Source organism: Sarcophilus harrisii, chromosome 2 (assembly GCF_902635505.1).
Source record: "Sarcophilus harrisii chromosome 2, mSarHar1.11, whole genome shotgun sequence".
Lineage (NCBI taxonomy): Eukaryota > Metazoa > Chordata > Mammalia > Dasyuromorphia > Dasyuridae > Sarcophilus > Sarcophilus harrisii.
The window spans coordinates 370,715,481-370,736,229 of NC_045427.1; the positions used below are offsets into that span (position 1 = coordinate 370,715,481).

Here is a 20,749-nt window from a genome sequence, read left to right on the forward strand (position 1 = left end):
TCCCCCTTCCCCTAGACAGCAAGTAATTCAATATAGGTTAAACATCAAGAAATGTTTGTTAAGAATCTATGTGCAAGACACTTTATAAGACTGAAGCTAAAAAAGCAAAACTTCACACCTTCAAGGTATTGGCAGAATACAACCTATTTATAAATATGACCCTTCCTACAAAGTTTCCAGGGATCAAATATATACAAAGTAATTTCAAGAAGGAAAGAGGGTTAACGAATAGGTCATCTAAAAGATTAGGAAAGGTCTTCGGTTGAAGGTAGTATCTGAGTTATTATGCTTTAAAGAAAGGTAACAAATCTACAAGGTAAAGGGAAGAAAGCACATTCCAGATGTGGAAAAAGAAACACATCCATGCTGCTCCTGAACCCTGCCTATGCACACATGCTTCCACAAAGAGCTAAACTGCAAAACAGATTCGATGACCTTCATGTTAAAATCCCTCTTCTCCATTTCCTCCTAAATTCTCTAGCTCTTCTCCAGTTCCCAGTGAAGCTCCCTAATTTTATACCTGGGAAGATAAAAGACCTACCTAACATCACAACAGGGACCAAATGCCACCTCCTTCTATGCCTTATTGAGGAAAGATGGTCAGAAGAGACTCCTTCAAATCCAGGAAGAAGGAAACTAGGGGACAGAAAAATGGATCATTTCAGTTCTACCACTTTGCCCCCTTTTAGTCCCTATTACTCCAAGTGTAGAAGAGCTGTTTTAACCAATAGAAATTTTAACTGAGCACTTCTGACAATTTCTGATATCTAGATCCCAGGCTACACAGTCCCAAAGAGAGTCATCACTTAGAATATAATTTATTGTGCAAAATGGAGCTTTGGGAATCCTTAGATCTGGAGACTGGTGCTAATTGTTTCTTTTACTGATTTGTTCATTTGCCTCTGCCTGGGCCCTGGGGCAGCAACTCAGGCATGTACCAGCCCATTTGGGACTGGTTGCTTAATATCCAGGGTGACAATTTTTTCTTAAAACACACACACACACATCTTGCTCATTTTAAATAATCTTTCCTATGATTCTCTGAACTCTGCCTTATTACAAAGAAAACCAACACACTGACTGGGTTTGCATCATTCTATACTCCCTCTTTACAAAAAGAAGAAAAGCAATGCTTCATTGCCTATTCTCTTGTATTGACTTAGTCATTAAAGACCTGGTGGAAGGTCTCTGAGGGCATTTTTGTCTTTGTATTTGAAGAGTGTTTGCTCCCCCTCCTAATACTTCAAAAATGCTTGTTGAGTGATGTTCATTTGAATTATCTTTTTAGCATGGTTATCCTTATTACTGGTCAGTATATATATTATTCTTTTGACTGTGGTTTTATTTCTCTATTTATCATTTTACAAGTCTTTCTAATTTTCTCTGAATCCCACAATTTGTCATTTTGATAGAGCAATCGTCTTCTCTTATGTTCACATTCCAAATTTGTTCTGCTATTCCCTCATTGATTGGTATCCTCTGCGTTTCTAAACTTTTCCCCCCTTTCCTCTCCTTTTCTTTTTTAGCTATTGCAAAGGAGGGTGGGGAAATGCCATTACAAACATTTGGGTATATATGAGCTCTTTCCTTATGTCTTTGTTCTCCCTGAGATAGATGCCCACTACTGGTAAAAGGCCTTATCTCTTTTCTTCCTTCAACATGTTGATTATTGACTTATATCTCCTTATTCTTTCTCCTCCCTCTTTGTTTTCCCTTCTATTCTTCCTTATTTATTAGCCAGCCTAATGGTCATAATAACACAGATCTGACTCGGTGGGACCCTCAGAGATGAAATCTTGACGCTTCATTTCCCTACCACAGCTCTTGGCTCCCAGCCCAGGAGGTGGGAGCTGCTAGTTTGTTTACCAGGAATTTTGTACCACATAAGAGCAGGAATGAGCAGTCGTCTATTAGTCTAATTCAAGCACTTAGCTGTGACTGTTCTGCTCCTCTGGCCCAGGGCTAATGGAGAGAGCTACAGCAAATGGAGACTGGGCACTGAGAGTGAGGGAGATGGAAGTGGAGGAGTTGAAAGGAGACAGGAGTTAGTGGGGTTGAACAGGAGACCCCTGGAGCATATAGAGAGGGCAGTCAACAGTGGGAGGTGGTATTGAGGGGAGCAGTATAATAATTAGAAAACTGGACTCAAGGAACTAGATCCAGTTCTATCATAATTAGGCTTAGGCGATTTTCTTACTCTGGAAAATTTCATCATCTGGAAAATGAGGTGGATAGATGGTCCCTGAAGTCTCTTGCAGCCCTAAAATTCTCTGGAATCTGATTTTCTGTGAGGGTTGGAATGCTAGATAGAGACAGGAAGGCTTCCTGATCTTGCCTCTCTCTGGGCTTTTTTACTGGGTATCCTTCCCAAGTGAATATCCTCCCAGATTCTTTAGGCCAAACTGCCCTTCACCCTCTTTAAAGTTCTACTCAAAGCTCACTTTGAGATATTCAAGGAAGGAGAATTTTTTACTCCCCTCACTAAAAGCTCTACTTTGTACTTATGTGGTACATTCCATAAACATTCTCTTTCTTATATGTGTTTTTTCTCCTCATTCTGCACTCTGAAAGGGGAAGAAGCCAGACCTGCTTAAGGACTGAGGTCTGAAAGTTCAACAAGGTGAATGGCTAGAAGTGTGTGCTGGGAGTGAGGAGCTGGGCAGCAGATTCCAAGGAGAGAGAGAAGTCTCCCAGAACTGGTTGCAGTGCTAACAAGACCAGAAATGTCTGAGCCTTCCTCATATGGGCATGAGAGGTTCATTGTTTAAAAAAAAAAAAAAGGTACAGAGGTAGAAGGACAGCTTAAGTGGGCATGAGGAGCAATAAAAGAGGAGATCCAGTTTTTCAAATAATTAAGGAAATAGTGCTCTGTTTAAATGTAACATGGAACAAAAAAATATGAAAAGAACCAAGTTTTAAACTGAAATGTTTAATGATGATGTAACTGAAGGAAGGGGAATTGGGGTGGAATTAGCATATCAGAAAAGGGCATAGGGGGACCCACTCAAGAACCTAAAAAAGATCTGGGTGCCTGCTCTAGAACTACTGTCCAGAATGCCTCTTTTGTCATTCAGATTAGAGGCTAAGGATTGGACAAGATGTGGGAATTTTATTTTATTTTATTTTACTAAGAAAGAGGAATGGGAGATATTAACCATTCTGCTTGGCTAGAGACACAAAATTGGCAAATTATTTCACTGGGTTTTAAGAGAATAACCAATGTTGCACATAGTAGGCATTTACTACATCTTTGTTCCATGATTAAATTTTAAAAATTGTAAGAGTGGAGGGAGAATAGCTCTTGGGGGAAAAGGCTTTAGACTAGGGAAAGTAGAGAGAATTTGATTTAATTCATAGGCTAATTCCCACTGCTAGGCAATCAGAGAAACTCATTCAATCCACAATCCCTAGAGGCAAATAACCCGGGGTGGAAGAGACTGACAGCCCAAGCTAGCCTCATTCAATTGAGCTCATTCTATAAAGTTTAATATTCCATCTTCTGTTCCCTCCAATCCCTGAGTGTTGCCTCATCTAGAACACAGGACCACTATGAAGGGTACACCTTGGAGGAATAATCATAGAACTCCTTTTCTGCTATGGAAAGAACAGCCTCAAAAGACAGTACCAGTTCTTATTTTCCATTTTTTTTTCTCCATGCTATATGACAGATTTTTCTTTCTTTTCAGACCTCTTCTAGTAATTATTTTTAAATGAAGGTCTGGGGCAGGCAAGGTACAATCTTTTTTTCTGCCCCTCCAGGTTTTCCCTTCTGCATTCTTAAAACAGCCCTGGCTGGGACTCTCAAGGAGATGATATGCAAGGCGGGAGAGGGACCATAAGCAAAGTACTATTTATTATAAGTGACCAAGAACAGGGAGTGGAAGCAGAACTAAGGTCAGGAAACCCAAGGAGATGATGGAGACCCAGGGTTGCAGTCTTCCAGCCAGACTGTTATTCTGAGAAGAAAAGAAGATGGAGAGGCTGGGGTCAGTGAGGAAGGTTCTGTCTCTTGACTTCTTACCCCTCTCCAACCCTTTTCCATTTATCTCCCATCAGGCATCCCTTAGCCCCTACAAGAGGCTTCTAAGACATAAAGCTATCTCCTTTCTAAGTATCAGAAAACTCAAAGGGACAACACCTTCTCTAGGGGAATGATCTGGAGAAGATGCCAAAATAAAAAGAAGAGCTCTGTACCTGGTTTACATCCACAGAATAGGAGGGATTCCCCAGGTCTTGAAAAGTCTCCTGAGAGATGGCAGGGGGAGAGCTTTTGGAAAGCCGTTGGTGGTAGAACTGCATCTGAGTTTTAATAGCCTTTGCTAGAGAATAGGAAGGAAGACAGAGAGATCTGAGAAGGAGAAAGGGGGATTATACTATAGGGTCATAACTCTAGACCTATAATGGAACATGGAAGAAATCTAGTCTAATGATCTCAGTTTATTACCAGGAAACTGAAAGCCAAGACGTGAGGGATTTGCCCAACATCCCATAATATTAGAGATCAAAATCAGATTTTGGACCCAGGGCTTTTGATTGTAGCATTAGTGTAAAAAGATGGGTTTGCATTTGAGAAAGGGGTCTCCCTTAGCCACTAGGGATAAAGATGAAGCCTTTAAGGGACATCTGAATGGAGGGGGGGGGGCAATGATATGGAAAATCACTGGATTACTGCAACATATTTAACATATATAGGACTGCTTGCCATCTAGGGGAGGGGATGGAGGGAGAGAGGGGAAAAATCGGAACAGAAGTGAGTGCAAGGGATAATGTTGTTAAAAATTACCCTGGCATGGGTTCTGTCAATAAAAAGTTATTTAATTAAAATAAATAAATAACGAATAGCAAAACCTAAAAAAAAGAAAAAAGAAAATCACTGGATTTAGGGCCAGAAAATTTGAGTTTAAATCTTAGTTATACTACTTATTCCTGGGTAATCCTCATCATATTACTTTCCCTCAAGAATGAAAACTCTTTGAAGTCTTCATCTGTTCTATTCTTGTGCTTATATTCACACTGCCTTGCATGTAATAGGCACTTAATAAGTCTTTGTTGAAATGTAAAGAAAAATATTAAAGTGAAACTGAATATTATGTAATTACAATTACCAAGATTGGTTCCCCTGGAAGAGTTGAGAAAAATGACCCATTATCCCCTCATTACAGAGGTGGGGAACCATGAGTACAGAAGATTGTCTCTAGTACCAACTTGAGTGGATATGTTAATTTTGCTCTACTTTTTTTCTTCCAATTTTTTTTTAGTCTTTGTTCTCAAGTATGACACACTGGAGGAGAGGGGGAATACAGTTGAAATGATATTGATATAAAAACAAAAGAAAACAATAAAATTTTTGAATTTAAAAAGTCTGTGTGTTCTGTTTTTCTTCTCTGGGTTCTAGCTTCTGTCTCTGCAAAATGAGAAGTTTATGTAAACACTGACAAACGGTTAATGGGAACCTATGGTTCCTTCTAATTCTGATATTCTCATTTTCAAGTAGCCTAGGATCAAACAGTGAGTAAGAAAAAGACATATATATATATATATATATATATATATATATATATATACACTATGGTTTCTTTCCCCACAAAACACAGACACACACATATAAACACACACAACTCACTAAGGCAGGGATTTCTGGAAAAGGAATCCTGTATGTGCTTGCACTCTTCCAGTTGGTTACCACTGCCCCGGCAGGAACAGCCCACAGCAACCTCAGTACTGAGGTTGCTGATGTAATTGGGGGTCATAACAGTACCTGTGCAAAAAAAGTGATGGCCACCATTAGAGCTTCCTCCAATACTAGACCTCCCTCCATCTGGCTTAATGCCACCTTATCCTTGGTCTCACATATCTTGCCATACAGTATTTCCCAACTGGTTCCCCTCTAGGTAACCATTCTTGGTCTTACCAATCAACCCCATATATGCCTTTAGGCACCGGTGGAGCTGGGTCCCCACACAAGTCACCAGAGGGTCCATGTGAATGCAGTGCATCTGAAAATCAGCCAGGCGAGATCTGGAAAAAAGGGAAAGTTTGGGAATTGAGAAGATCTAGGAAAAAGTGGGGACTTAGGACTGAAAAATTAAAAAAAAAAAAAAACAAACCTTCTCTCATCCCTAGTTTTATTGAGAACTGAATTTGTAGAATCAAGCATCACTTTAAGGAAGGAAACAGCAATGTGAGAGGAAGGGGAAGGAGAAGGCTAAAGTCAGGAACCTAGGAAAAGGGTGGAAGGCACCTAATTCTTCAAATTCTCATAAGGACCTCTTGGAATTTAGGGATCTATGCCAAATTTATGTGTTATTCTCCGTCACAATAGCCTGAAAAGGCCAGAATTTTTTGCCAGGTATGGGGGGAAACCCCTTAGAATATAATATTAGGAGTAAGTAGGCAGGATAATACCAATAGTGTTACCCTATAAGAATAGTAAAGAAAGGATATATGACCATTATCCAGTGCAACAGAGAGGCTGCAGCAGGCACTATTAATTTTTTTAAAATCATTTTATTTGTCTTTGGAGTGAGTGTACTGTAATTGGTTTGCTTACATATTTCCCTTTCTAACACCTCTTTGTTAGTTCTGTTCTCTGAGATAAGAGACAGGAAAGCCAGATCAAGATCAAAAGTTTGCCACAGAAAATCTACCAAAATCATGTAACCCACCACTATGCATAGGACCACGGGGATCCACCTGCTAATATACTTCCCCTCTGGGCAGATCCCAATGATAGATGAAAATGCTTCCATTTCTTGGGAGGAGAGGGAGAGATTCTCCTCTCGTCCCATAAGGCCAGACCCACCTGCAAAGCAAGTCTTGAAGGCACATATTCCAAAGCATCAGGCAGTTGTGGGGGTCTCTGGTTGGAGACGCACAGCTAGGGGCAAAGGTGTTGCGCCGTCGTGCTCCACAGGCATCATCCCCATCATCACAAGGGCAGAATAGGAGTGCTTGGGCATAGTGGTCTGCTACCTGCTCAAAGAAGACACGGAGCTCCTGCTGACACTTTAGGGGTTGACATCGAGCCACTGAGCAGACTTCCCCATAGGCCAGGCGCAACTTGTTACATTTGTCATTCAAGGTGCACAGAGTGGTGGACTTCAGGCAGAGATCAGGGCTGCTTTGGGACACGGAGCCTAGGAGAGAAGGGCAGCAACCCCCTACTATTCTCCTGTACCAGGAAGCTGGAAATGGGCTGCCAACCACCCAGCACCCTCCTCTTCTCTTCTCCTAAATATAGCCCTTAACTCTCTTCTCTACATCCCATCCAGAGTCCAGCATCCTAACAGCATCTGGAACCTAGACACACACACACACACTCTCTCTCTCTTTACCTGGAACCCTGATCCCCAGCAAATCCTCTAGCCTTCCCTAAAAATCATCCAAAGTCTGAAATTCAAACCTACCCATAACCTTTCCTACTGTTTGCTTAGAGATATGAGCATAAATGCAGGTGCTAGCTCTTTCCACGCTCCTCTGAGGACTCAAGATGGTCCAAAAGTTTTGGATTTTTGGATAAAAATCCCAAAATCCAAACTTCTATTTCTATAAAACATACCTCCTGGTCATAGATTTAGAGATGGAATTGACTTCAGACATCAACTAGTCCAGAACCTTTAGTTTATGGATGGAGAAACTGAGGCGAGAGAGTTAGGTAATTTAGAGAGAATTAGGTAATTTACCAAAGGACAGAGCTAAGATTCCTGCCCAGATTTCCTGATCCCAAATCTTTCTGTTAGCACCAGATTGTCTCTATTATTTTCCAATATAGAAGACAATGTGGTTTAGTGTGAATGAATACTAGCTCTTAAATCAGAGAATCTGTGTTCAAATTCATATATCTGCTACTTACTACCTGTATGACCCTAGACCTCAATTTTTCACCTGTAAAATGTGAGGGGGCACATGAGACTTTTTTTTGTAAATAGTATTTCATTTATTTATATTATTTAGTACATAGAATTTATCAGCTTTCATTTTTATAAGATTTTGAATTTCAAATTTTTTTCTCCTTCTTTCTTATTCTCCCATCCAAGATGGCAAGCAACCTGATATAAGTTATATATGTGCAATCATGAAAACATATTTCCTCATTATGGACCAGATGTTTTCTAAAATCTCTTCTAGCTCTAGACCTATACAGGCATGGATTTATATATTTTTGTTAGCTTTTTCCCATCTTCAGAATATTTGAAAACCTTTTCAAGTCTTCAGGAATATAGAGCATTTTCCAGTATACCTAGGACGAGGGTTAATTATTTCATTAATTTGGAATCTAATGTCACACATACCATACCCTTGCTTCCCTAAACCATGTGGATCTGATGGCCATATGGTTTAGTCTGTCTTCCTTAACAATTGTTGTTTTTTTGTCATTGCACTTTGACCAGGACAAACAACACTTTCATCTACCATCCTGACCCATACAAGTAGCCCTTTGCTCTCCCTTGGCTATAGAATTCTTTATCCTATAATTCAAGAATAAGGATTCTCCCCCTTCCTCTGATACCCAAGCTCAAACTTCCATCTTCCCATCCTATGTCTATTCCACAGACCTGACTCCAACAAGTCCAGATGATTAAATTTCCAGGGTTTGTTGATCACAATTTCTTTATATGGTGAGCCTCCCAAATCATAGTGACCTAGAAAAAAGAAGTGAAAACATCAGAGAACTGTAGTCAACTACCACAAAGAGGGATATGAAATGAGGAGACAGATGATAGCACAAGCCACAGATTCTCAAAAGAGATAAACACAGAATCCTACCTGATGTAAGGGAGACTGCAGGCAGAAAATGAAAAGAAAGGGACTGGCTGGGTTCTCTGGCCAGGGAATATTTATGTGACTTGCTCAGGAGAACCAGGAGACTCAATATTTTTCAATGGAGAAAAGCAATAGGAAAAAGGACACTGTTTTCTATGAGAGAAGAAACAGTTTGTCCTTCAACCAGACACATCTTCTAGGAAGGAAACTAACATGTTTCATGGTAAGGAAGAAGAAATGGGATCTGACTTCGGAGGAGAAGTAAGACGAAAGTTTTCTAGGAAAAACAATAGAGAGAAGGTACTAGAATCTAAAAACAGACTGTTTACCTTACAATTATATGTCTATGTGTGTAAGTTTCCTTCCATTTGTAAATCTATGCCTTTTGATCTATAAAATTAATACAAGATACTTGGGTATGACCCAGAAGGGCTCTGGGAATGTGATTTCAGGATCTGGCAAAGAAGGGCCAAGTCAGGAGAGAAAGCAATGGGTATCAGGAGAGAAATGGTTGGGACACTCTGCCCTGCTTCAATGAGCAAGTGGGAAAGAGAGAGGGGGAAAAAAGTATCTAGTACCAAAACTGATCTTTGGGAGTATATCCTTCCCCAAAAATGGAATGATTGAAAGGAATCAAGGGAGAAGAGTCCCCCAAAACAAGAAGGAGAGGCTCCATTTTTGCTTTTCTGCTAAACAGCTTTCTCCTTTGTCTTATCTATGTCTTTTACCTTCCTGGTTAATGAATACCCTGTCTATCAACAGCAGTGCCAAACTCCCTGGGGCCTTTGATGATGTTTGGGAACTCAATCTGTCCCACATCATTCTGCACTTTCTGATACTGTGCATAATTTCAAGGTCAGTCTGAGGGAGTATGTATTGTCTTCTGAAGAGTTTGGATGTAGTCTAGGATGGGAACCACTTCAAGAACCATTGGGTCAAATACAGTAGACAGAAGGCATTTAATTCACCAAAGCGATTTTCTAGGGTCAGAGGAAATAGGAAAAGAGACCCATAAGAATAATTAAAGCCCTTCTTTCCAAACCCCTAAATAATTCCACATAGTGCAGGCCTCTTTGGCCATCATGGTCTACCACACCCTTTGTAATCCTGCAGAAACAGGGAAAAGGCTCTAAAAGCAGTCCTCGTTTCTATCTTCACAAGGGACTCACCAAAGCCATAAGGAGAATGGATGGTCCAGTAGATAGCCAGGCAGTTGTCCTGATTCTTCATGCGCCATAGGCATCTGCAGGTGCTAAGAGAGTTATTCTGAAGCTGTTGTGCTGCCTTCAGGCAGTCTTCCTGGTTTTCAGGCTTTTGAGTTGCTGAGACCGTAAAAGGAAAGCACGTTTCCAAAAAGAGGAAGGAGGTACTACAAGTGAAGTCTTCTAGGCACAGTGTTTTGGCATTGATGCAGGTGCCGGTAGACATGCTATCCATGGTTGGGAGATCTCCTGCATGGAGAGATATGCCAAGTGACAGCTGATAAGAGGTAGGGAGCAGAGCAAAGACAACCAACAGGAAGGAATGTGGGGAGTGTTGTAGGTAATATAAAAATGGCAATTATGAAGAAAGGGAGATTAAAAAGAGGCCAGAGGTAGAGATTCTGCAGATACCACAAGCTAAGCAGAAGAGGGCCTGAATCAACAATGAAACCAGCACCATGAGAGAGTCCCTGTCATGGAGGAAACACAGAGAAAAGAATATCTTAACTAAGTCTAGGGGTACTGCCATTCATCACGGAGAGTGTAAGCCTTAGCAAGGGCATGCTTGGGTTATGGTTGGCAATATTACAAACATGAAGGACAGGAAGAAAACCCTAAGTCTCTAAAGGGTACACAGATTGGTGTCTCCAGCCCCCAAAATGAAAGGCTAAGTACCAGAGATAGGGTGCTAAGTACAGTTCTGATACTCCATAAAGTATACTTAGATTAGAGTGATAAATTCCATTAACTCCTTTCCCTACTTTTCCACTCCATTGGACTAAGGAATCTATTTCCACAGCTGGAAGGAGAGGAAAGAATCCAAAAGAATTGCCTTGCCTGGGTGGTCTTAACATGGGATAACCCAGACTATATTTACTGAGACTTTCATACTATCTCAATACCTTCCTCACTTCAGGGTTCTTTCAACTATCCTAAACTGTCTTTCTCCAACTTAGTGAACATTCTCAAGCCTGTGATATTAAGAGATCTCTAACATTAGTGGATCCTGTGTGCTTGTACATACTAATACATTGTTAGTAGAACTAAGAATTGGTTCAACTAATTAGGAAAATAATTGGACGGACTCAACCATACATTGCCTTTCATTCTGTGATATCACTAGTAGCTATATAAGAAAATCAAAGATAGAGGGTATGGTTCCATTGATAGAAAAAATTTATAGATGCATTTTTAGCAGTAAACAGGAAACAAAATCAGTGTCCATCAATTAGGGGATAGCCAAACAAACCATGAAATGTGAATGTAATAAAATGTTATTTTGCTGTAAAAAATGATAAATATGAGGAATTCAGAGAAACCTGAGAATGACTGAATGAACTGATGTAGAATGAAACAAGCAGAAGCAGGAGAGCAATTTACATAATGACCACAATATGTAAAAGAAAACAGTACTGAAAGATTTCAGAACTGTGATCACTGCAATGACTAATCATTTTCCCCCACAGGAATGATGGTTAATTATGTCTCCCACTTCTTGGCAAAGAAAAGGTGAACCAAAGGCACAAAACAAAGCATACATTTTTTAAGATATGGCCAATGTGTATTTTTTGTTTTACTTGACTGCACTTGTTACAAAAGAAGGCTCTACTGGGAGAAGGGGGAGTCAAGGGGAGGTGACAATGCTAGAGACAGAGGGAGGGAGGGAGGGAGAAAGAAAGAGAGACAGAGACAGAGAGAGAATATCAAGAAAGAATCTTTACAAAATAAAAGTGTTAACTTGAGGGGGAAAAATTGAACCTATTCTCCAACCCTGCTTTGATTTCCCTTGATAGGGAAATGATTTCACATTTTCTCTTAATTATAAGATGGTCATTCAAACCATTTGGAGCACTGGAAAATTGTCTGGGCAAGCATATTAATGCAACAATGGCCATTCCCTGAAACTGCTAAATGGTGTCAAAGTTTGGCTTAGTGGCCAGTATTTCCTGAATTTCTTCTGTTTCTGCCTCCATCAAAGGCAATGTCTTGAAGTACCACCTTGTGGACTAATGCTTCAGTCCAATTCTAAGAGAAATTGTTGGCAGTCTCTGCTAGTCAAAAAACTGACCAGGTTTTTGAGAGCAAGGAGATTCGGAAACAGGAACAGTTTACCAGGATTACAATGGACTTCAGTATCTCTTGGAATTATCTGTTCAGTTTGTCTTTTCCGGGGATGGGGGGTGGGTGTGGGTGTGGATGGAGGTGAGGAGGGAAGTTACATTAATGGCCAGAGTTGTAAAATGCTCACTCACTAAAGAAATGTTTAAGTTGTTGTGATGTATAAGTCACAATGCTAGGCACAGTCAAGCATCATTCCGTTACTCAAAGTTTGCAATGGGCAGGCAATATTCCATACCAAAATTGGGTCAGCTATGTTACCTCTGTACTTAGCTAAGTTTGAATGGCATCTGTGATAGTTTCTTATTGTGACACCATGGGTGAACTCCCCAAGCCTGCTTCTTCATCTATAAGATGAAGGTTACAATATTTTCATTAACTACCTAACAGGGTTGTTGTGAGAAAAAGCACTCTACAAACCTGAAAGTGCTATACCACATAAATGTGAGTTATTTCATCTCCCAAATTCCATTTAGGTATTTCTGTACCTTAAATGAAACTGGAAATGGCAGTGGTTATATCCTCCTTCCACGTGTTTAAAAGAAAAAAAAAAAAATCCCAGCAGGTTCCAGATTTGAAACAACCTTGACCTGACAAATTCTTCTCCAGTTCTAATCTAAATTCCTTTCAATTAAGCTGCTTTTTGCTTTCCCATTTCTTACAAGGCATAAAAGAATCAAACCTCAGAATGGGCAAACCCTTCAGTGCTCAGGGATGTGGGAATGCTTGGAGGGAAAGACTTCAGATTGAGGGAGGCTGGGGAAAAGGGCGGAATATCACTACTTAGGCTTTCAGATCTGCACCCCAATAAAGGAAGAAAAACAGAGGTAACCAGAATATTGGGTCAGATACCTAAGCCATCCTTAACGTTCAATTTGCCTTAATTCAGATACATAGCCTAAGTATCCAGCCAGTTTTCCCGGAAGTCCTCTGATTTACCACCTGCTACCCAACGTCTTGGGCAAAGTTTCTCAGGTAAACTTCATTCGAACCCAACTCGGTGCTTTGGATAGAGCCTTCAAAATTGTCTGGGGCGGCTTGGGGCCCCAGGCAAACATTTATCCCTATTTTTCAACTCCTACAGATGTCTCCGGACAGAGAAACTAGCCAGTTACACTCCGTTAAGTAGATATCCCAGACTAGGAGCCTCCGTTGCGTGTTCCATTCGATACTCACACTTATATACGTATATGCAGACATACACACATATACCAATATATTTAAACATACCTATACTCACCAGCTTGGGGTAGAGGAAGCAGGGACTGGAGCAACAAAGCAAAAAAAACTGGTAGAACGGCCGGCGGCATAGTGCTCCGCGGACTTAGTGTGTCTGACTCCTCGGGCACTCCCCTCTCAGCGCTGGTGCACCCTGCCCAGCCCTGCTCTGTCCTGCCTAGTCCCTTTCCGCTCCAAGAGTTGCTCTTAGGCACCGCCTTAGCCTCCGCCCCTATCCCCACCCTAAGCCCCGCTTACATACTAAGCCCCCCACCTCCGCCACACATTCAAAAACTCCCAAGTAGAAAAAAAAAAAGAACTGATACAAGCGTTGCACAGAAAAGGGGTTGGATCCTGAGACTACGCAGCTAGTGGATAGGGAAGATAAATTCCTTGGGGGCGAGAGTATGCAAGATGAACAGGTTTGGGACCCTTCCTCTCAGGGAGAGAGTGGATGGGGGACACTCCTTTAGTTCCATGTCTATACCTTAGGTACTAATTAAGGAAACTTGATGGAACTGGAGAGTGGGGATAAGAAGTGGGGCAAAGAAGGAAGCTATCTGCTTGCTCTTAGAGAGAGGTTGCTGAGACTCAGATATCTGGGTGCCCCCTCCTGCAACCTGCTGGTGAATAGAGTTCAGAAATCATTCAGTGGGCGCAAGGGAAATACTTCCTTATTCTCCTGTATCAATCCAATCATCCAAAGAATATTCAAGATCAGCACTAAAAATTATGTAACAAAACAAAAAGTTTAAATATCACAAACAAAACCAACATAAATTCAACAAGCCACCATAAAACGCTTTTTTCCCAAAGCATTCTCACATCTATTATCTAGTTTTATCTTTAGAACAATCATAAAGAGATGCTATACGATTGTTTTATTAATTGCTTTTTGCAGATGGGGAAACTGGAGCCCCGAGAAATGGAGGTACTTAGCTCATGTCACTTCCCCCCCACTAGTTTATAAGTATATGTAATTACATAAACCCAGCTCTCGCTGCTCTATCAGACAGAATTTGGCATCTGGCATATTATTTATTTTTATGACTTAGAGGGATCATTTGGTGTCAAATATCCCAAACAGAAGCAGGAAGGCCAAAGGTGCTGATGGCAGTCTTGAAGTTCTTTCTATTTCTAACTTCCCTCTTTCATGATGCAGTTTCAACATTTCCACTTTTTTAAATCCATAGTGAAGATGGACTGAATGGTGGTAGCCCTTGGGAAATTTAGCAATATGATGTTAATTGGCTCCATGGAATTGGATGATGTATCTTGGGATAAGAAGCTAGGTTTTTTGGTTACATTTACTCCTTAAAGAATGCCATGGATGATCACCTGTAAATGGTTTTGCTATTCTCAATAGTACAATAATCCATGACTAATGATGAAAAATCCTATCCATACCCAGGGAAGGAACTGATTGTGTCTGAATACAGATTGAAGCATTATCTCTCTCTGTATCTCCCTCTTTTTTTTTTTAAGCTTAATTTTAATTTGAGGATTTTTATTTTTATTAGGCTGAGGGATCTATATTTCTTTCACAATTTGACTTTTATGGAAATGTTTTGCATAACTTCACATGTGGTTTCTTAATTGTGGGTAGGAAGAAAAGAGAATTTAAAACTCAAAACAAATCTAAAATAATTTTTGTTCTAAATGTAACTGGGGGGAAATATTGAATAAATAAAATAATAATAAAGAATGCCATGAGAAATTGTGGGAAAATAAGCAGGACCAAAGAAGAGTAGAGAAGACTTCTGTTTTACTGGTGATGGAACAGGGATTTTTTTTTCTCTTATCCCTTTCTATTCCCCCTTTCACCTCAGCGCCTCTCCTTTACTACAGCAGCAGTCTTGGCAGACCGCCCAGGAAGGAGGGCATTGAGAGACTATATAAACCCCTGAGATTTATCAGCTGCTGTGCCTGAATACTCCCATTTTGTAGTGGCCTCTGGGGGCATTTGCTGATGTAATCATCTGGGAGAAAGAGAGAGCTATTCCAGGTGGGGGTGTAAATCACCCTTCATGAAGCCGAAAAGGAGACATGTGGTCCCAGATAAGGAGAAAGACTGACAGTGGCCTCCATGTCCTTCTACCCCTCATTAGCCACTAGTTTCGAAGCTTTAATGCACTTTAAATGGAGTTTGAGCTTCATTTTATCTGTCTGCACTGCCAGCAATGAAGGGGAGCCAATGGAGTAAACATCTAGATTTCTCTCCTTTCATTAGAGAGGTGAGTGTCTAAGGTTTGCACAAGTTGTGGTTGAGTTAAATTCTAGAAACAAAATAACTCCTCCCCAAAACCCCATTTTGGCACAAGGAGAGAGACAGAGAGACAGAGACAGAGAAAGACAAAGATAGAGATAAAGAAAGAGAGAAAGAAGAGGGGAGGGAGAGGGAAAGAGAGAGGTATTTTAATATGAATTATATTTTTAAAAAGTATTCGGGGCTAGATGGCACAGTGGATAAAGCCCAGGACCTGAGTTCAAATATGCCCTCATACACTTAATACATCCTAGCTATGTGATCCTGAGCAAGTCACTTAACCCCCAATTGCCTGGGGCGGGGGAAGTAATCAATTAAAAAAAAAAAAAGCTGCCTTTCCATTCATTTGTCCTGGCATTGGCTCCAGGTTCGTTAGTTTTTTTTGGCCCAGTTTATTCTAGCCCTGTACCTTCCTTTTCCATGTTCTCCCTTCTCTGAGACTTAGGGAAAATCTTATATAGGATGCCACCAATTCCTTTTTCATGTTGCTAAAAATTCATGAAAAAATTACATTAGAAAGGAAAAAAAATATTAGAGGTAGAGGGAGAACTGAGATTCCAGAAAGGTAGGATTTAATTATGATTCAAATTTCATCCCTCCCTCACAAGTAAATCTAGGGGATGGGAGAATGGAGTGGAAAGGGACTTTTGTTCAGTCTATCCCTAAGATTTCAGCATCAGAGCTATTGACCTAGTTTAGAAATAAGTGTCAGGGTTACCAGCTTGATGATGCCTCCCCAATCTAACAAAGTTGAGGCTGGTTAAGATTCATTCTAAGATCCTTAGAATGAATGGAAAGGTTTTTAGGACCCTACAAGTCAGGAGATTTTGTGAGAAGTAACCAGAGCTATGGGCTAAAAGGGTAAGATGGTACTAATAAACACTTCATCTGGTTAAGGCTACTATTTGCAGCACCATCCCTTACTATTATCCTTTGTGACATTCCCAGCACTTATTCCCAGCCACCAAGAAAGAGGCCACATTCTTTGGATACCCAACAGATAATGTCAACCCTTTTAGAGAGATGAAGTTCTTAACCTATCATTATCATCAGAGGAGATAAGTTTGTTTTGGGGTCCCTTTTGTAACAATATATAGATTTATGAGATGACTGAGGTTAAGGATAAATTTGTAACTGTGGAATATTATTCATTGTGCAAAGCTAACTGACCCAATGAGGAGAATTAGTAGCACATTTTAATCAACTGAGAGAATTGATCATTGAGAGTGTAGCAGAGGACCAGGAGATCATTATATACTTCAACAACAATACTAGATGATGACCAGTCCTGATGGATCAGGCCATCCTCAGCAACGAGATCAACCAAATCATTTCTAATGGAGCAGTAATGAACTGAACTAGCTATACCCAGAAAAAGAACTCTGGGAGATGACTAAAAACCATTACATTGAATTCCCAGTCCCTATATTTATGCACACCTGCATCTTTGATTTCCTTCACAAGCTAATTGTACAATAATTCAGAGTCTGATTCTTTTTGTACAGCAAAATAATGTTTTGGTCATGTATACTTATTGTGTATCTAAGTTATATTTTAATATATTTAACATCTACTGGTCATCCTGCCATTTAGGGGAGGGGGTGGGGGGGGTAAGAGGTGAAAAATTGGAACAAGAGGTTTGGCAATTGTTAATGCTGTAAAGTTACCCATGTATATATCCTGTAAATTAAAGGCTATTAAATTTAAAAAAAAAAAAAAAAGAGAGAGAGTGTAGCAGAGGTTTTGTAGCTCAATATGGCTACATGTTTCAAAGTCAAAAGACTGTTCAGTGAATTCTGTAGGTAAAAGATATAAGCCAGCAGTTTACCTCATCAGCAACACTGTTACTCATGCTCATCCATAAAAGGATGTTACCTTCCCCTACCTCTTTGATATCAACATATAGAATTCAGTGTAAAGTATACTTTCTATGGGGTGGTTGAATCTAGCGTCTAAACGCCAGACTTCCAATCCTATTTCCTTGAAATAATTTGTTTTTCTCAATTTCTTGTCAAACTACTATTATTCTGTACCAAAACCTTAAGAGATGGAGGCAGCTAAGATTGAGTGGAAGGAGAAAGGTTATAGCATGACTTGTGGTTTGTTCTTCGTTCTGGAGGAGGACCAATGACATCAGGAAGATAATGTTTTGACTTGCAAGTGAAGCCTTGAAGAAAGAGACACTTAAAACTCATAGAGATGTGGCTTTAGATCCACAGAACCTCTTTTTCATTATTTGTCAAATGAAGGGAGCCAAAGCACAATGAGATATAATGAGAAGAGCATTGGACTGTAGCTTAGGGGACTTTAGTTTCAATTCTTAAACCCCAGCCTGAGCTAGTTCTGAACTTCAGTTTATTTATTTCTAAGATTACAATGAGATAAAATATATATGAAAGAGGAAAAGCTATATAAATATTATTATTAAAGAAGCTCCCTATTTAGTTGATATATTTCTATGATAATATCAGCATACATTTTAATAGGCTAATAAAACACTTTAAATACATTTTCTCACTTGGTCCTCAGGAAAAGTCCAACAGCTATTATTACCTCTATTTTTTTAGGTGATAAAATTGAGGCTCAGTGAAATGAAATGATTTGCCCAAGGCTCATGGCCAGTAAATTGCAGAATTGAAAATTCAAACCCAGAACTTTCCTGGCTCCAAGTTCACAAGTCTAGTTTAATAAACTAGTTTTCCTTTTTCCAGTCTAATTTAAAGAAAGTTGTTGGTCAACTGCCTCAGTCTCTGTAGATATAGTTTCTATTGTGGCAAGAGATTTAGATCAGATTGTGGGAGAATTTTGAGACTGAGATTAGTTGGACTGGAACAGATTATTAAAGAGGTGGTTGCAGTAATTACTTAAATGGAAATTACTGAAGAAATATAGACAAAGATCTTTTAGAATGGACCATCCAATAGACACAGTTGTGTATAAAGATAGAAAAATGGAATAAATGGTTCTTTCCATTCCAGTGATTCACATTAGAGAATACTCTTTCAGCACCTTTTCTTCTGACTACATTATTGAGAAATAACGTAGGGAAGGTGGAATAAATGCTCCATTGTTCATTGTACTGAAGAGAAGCTCTGATGACAATATTCCAAAAAAAAAAATTAGGTAATCTCATTTAAATGATGCTAATAAGATGGAGTATTTTTTCATAATAAAGCCATCTGTTGTTAGCTTTGCCATGTTTACTTTGCAACTTGGAGGAAATAATAGATTCAACCAATAACTTCACAGACACTTTTAAGTAGATAGATTCTACTCTGTCACTACTACTCTTGTATGCATGATTCCCCTTACCTTGACTTTAAAGTGGGAAACAGTGTGGTATAGTGGAAAGACTTGAGTCAAAATCCTGGCCTGGCTACTTATGACCTGGGCAAATATTTCTGGACCCGAGTTTTCATATCTGTAAAATAAAGTATGGAACTAAATGACCTCTAAAATGGCATCTCAAAATCTATGACTCTATGAACTTAAAAAAAAAGTTATCAAAAACCAATTTTCACTTTTATTTTTTCTCTTTCTCATGCAGACTAAGGGAGATCCCCTGGTATATGGGGGGATTGTAGAGGCTTATGGGCTTTACTTCACAAAGATAAGGGGTAGAAAGAAGAAAGTTCAAAGATATTTGAGCTCTCTCATTTTTTCCATATATACATACTTATATATACACAAACATACATATGCACCTAATTCATATACATATATGTATGTGTGTGTATGTGTATATATACAAACACACATACACACACATACATACATCTCCAAGTATTTAACAGGATTTAGTTTCCTTTAATATCATTTAAGCCAACATTTGAGGAAGCATGATTTGAGGAAGCATGATACAGTATAAAGAACACTGGTTCTGATGTCAGAGGACCTGGGTTCAAATCTTCCTGATATGATTTTGGACAAGTCACATAATTTCCTTAGAATTTAACTTTTGCAAAATGAGCGGGATTATCTAAATAGCTTTTGAGGTCCCTTCCAACTCCAGATCTATGATTCTATGGCCTAGGTTTAAGAGGCACTTTTCCTCTCTAATCAGAAGGAACATTATCCTAGGCTGAGAGCAAAGAGGAGCGGTTCTCCATACCGTATTACCTTCCTCCTGACTTTTAATTAGGGCAGTATTTGGCACTACAGAAGCTCTGTTACTTCTACAGTATCATCTCCAGCTTCTATCCAGCCATAGTGTAACATATTTATCAATAACGAACTTAGCACTCCTTGGACAATGTGGGCTTAGAGCCCATCTACAATCGTTCCCTATTCCTACCGACTAGTCCATTGAGGGCAGCACCTTCTCAAGGACTTTCCTGAGCCACCCTCACCTTCACTCCTGGCTCTAGTTAGCTGATCCCCAGTGGTAACAATCACATCTGAAAAACCTACCTTCCTTTGTGTTAACATAGCACAAATTATAGGGATGCATATTATTTCATAATGGCATAATTTAGATGGAACTCATTTGATCCTATAATACCACAAAATTATGTGTATATAAAATCCCACTTCATATATACCAGAAAAAGTTTAGAATGTTGCAGAGAATAACCACCCACATTTGCTTTATAAATTTGAATTTTCATATAACAGGTTGACTTAAAAAGCATACCACACTTGGTTTTGATACTAGCTTCCTAGGAAAGATGCTCACCAGTTTTACCTGGAGATAGCGCCTTTATCTGAGGAGGTTTCTAGGAGAGTGTTTACTGAACTATTAGGTCAGAAATTGTTTCATAAAAGTTCTATAAAAGTAAACTGCATCAGTTCCATAATTAAAGGACCAAGTTAAGGACATAAGATCTTTACCATGGTACTCAGAGGTCCCACAAATATGAGGTTGTTGTTTTTTCTAATTGACATAGCTAAAGGGAAAGAGTTATCTTTCTTTTTTTTTTTTTAAATTTTTATTTAATAGCCTTTTATTTATAGGTTATATGCATGGGTAACTTTACAGCATTAACAATTGCCAAACCTCTTGTTCCAATTTTTCACCTCTTACCCCCCACCCCCTCCCCCAGATGGCAGGATGACCAGTAGATGTTAAATATATTAAAATATAAATTAGATACACAATAAGTATACATGACCAAAACGTTATTTTGCTGTACAAAAAGAATCAGACTCTGAAATATTGTACAATTAGCTTGTGAAGGAAATC

General features: G+C 39.4%; 1 protein-coding gene across 1 annotated transcript; it reads right to left on the bottom strand.

The window, feature by feature from the left end:
- Positions 1–1,022: 1,022 nt before the first annotated feature.
- GFRA3 (GDNF family receptor alpha 3) lies at positions 1,023–13,513 on the bottom strand. Its single transcript, XM_012550632.3, has 8 exons — positions 13,324–13,513; positions 9,933–10,214; positions 8,556–8,642; positions 6,803–7,136; positions 5,912–6,018; positions 5,624–5,758; positions 4,195–4,319; positions 1,023–3,956 (listed from the first exon to the last, which is right to left on the bottom strand). Exons 1-8 carry the CDS (start codon positions 13,391–13,393, stop codon positions 3,855–3,857), a joined length of 1,242 nt encoding a protein of 413 aa, XP_012406086.1. The 5' UTR covers positions 13,394–13,513; the 3' UTR covers positions 1,023–3,854.
- Between the last annotated feature and the right edge of the window lie 7,236 nt (positions 13,514–20,749).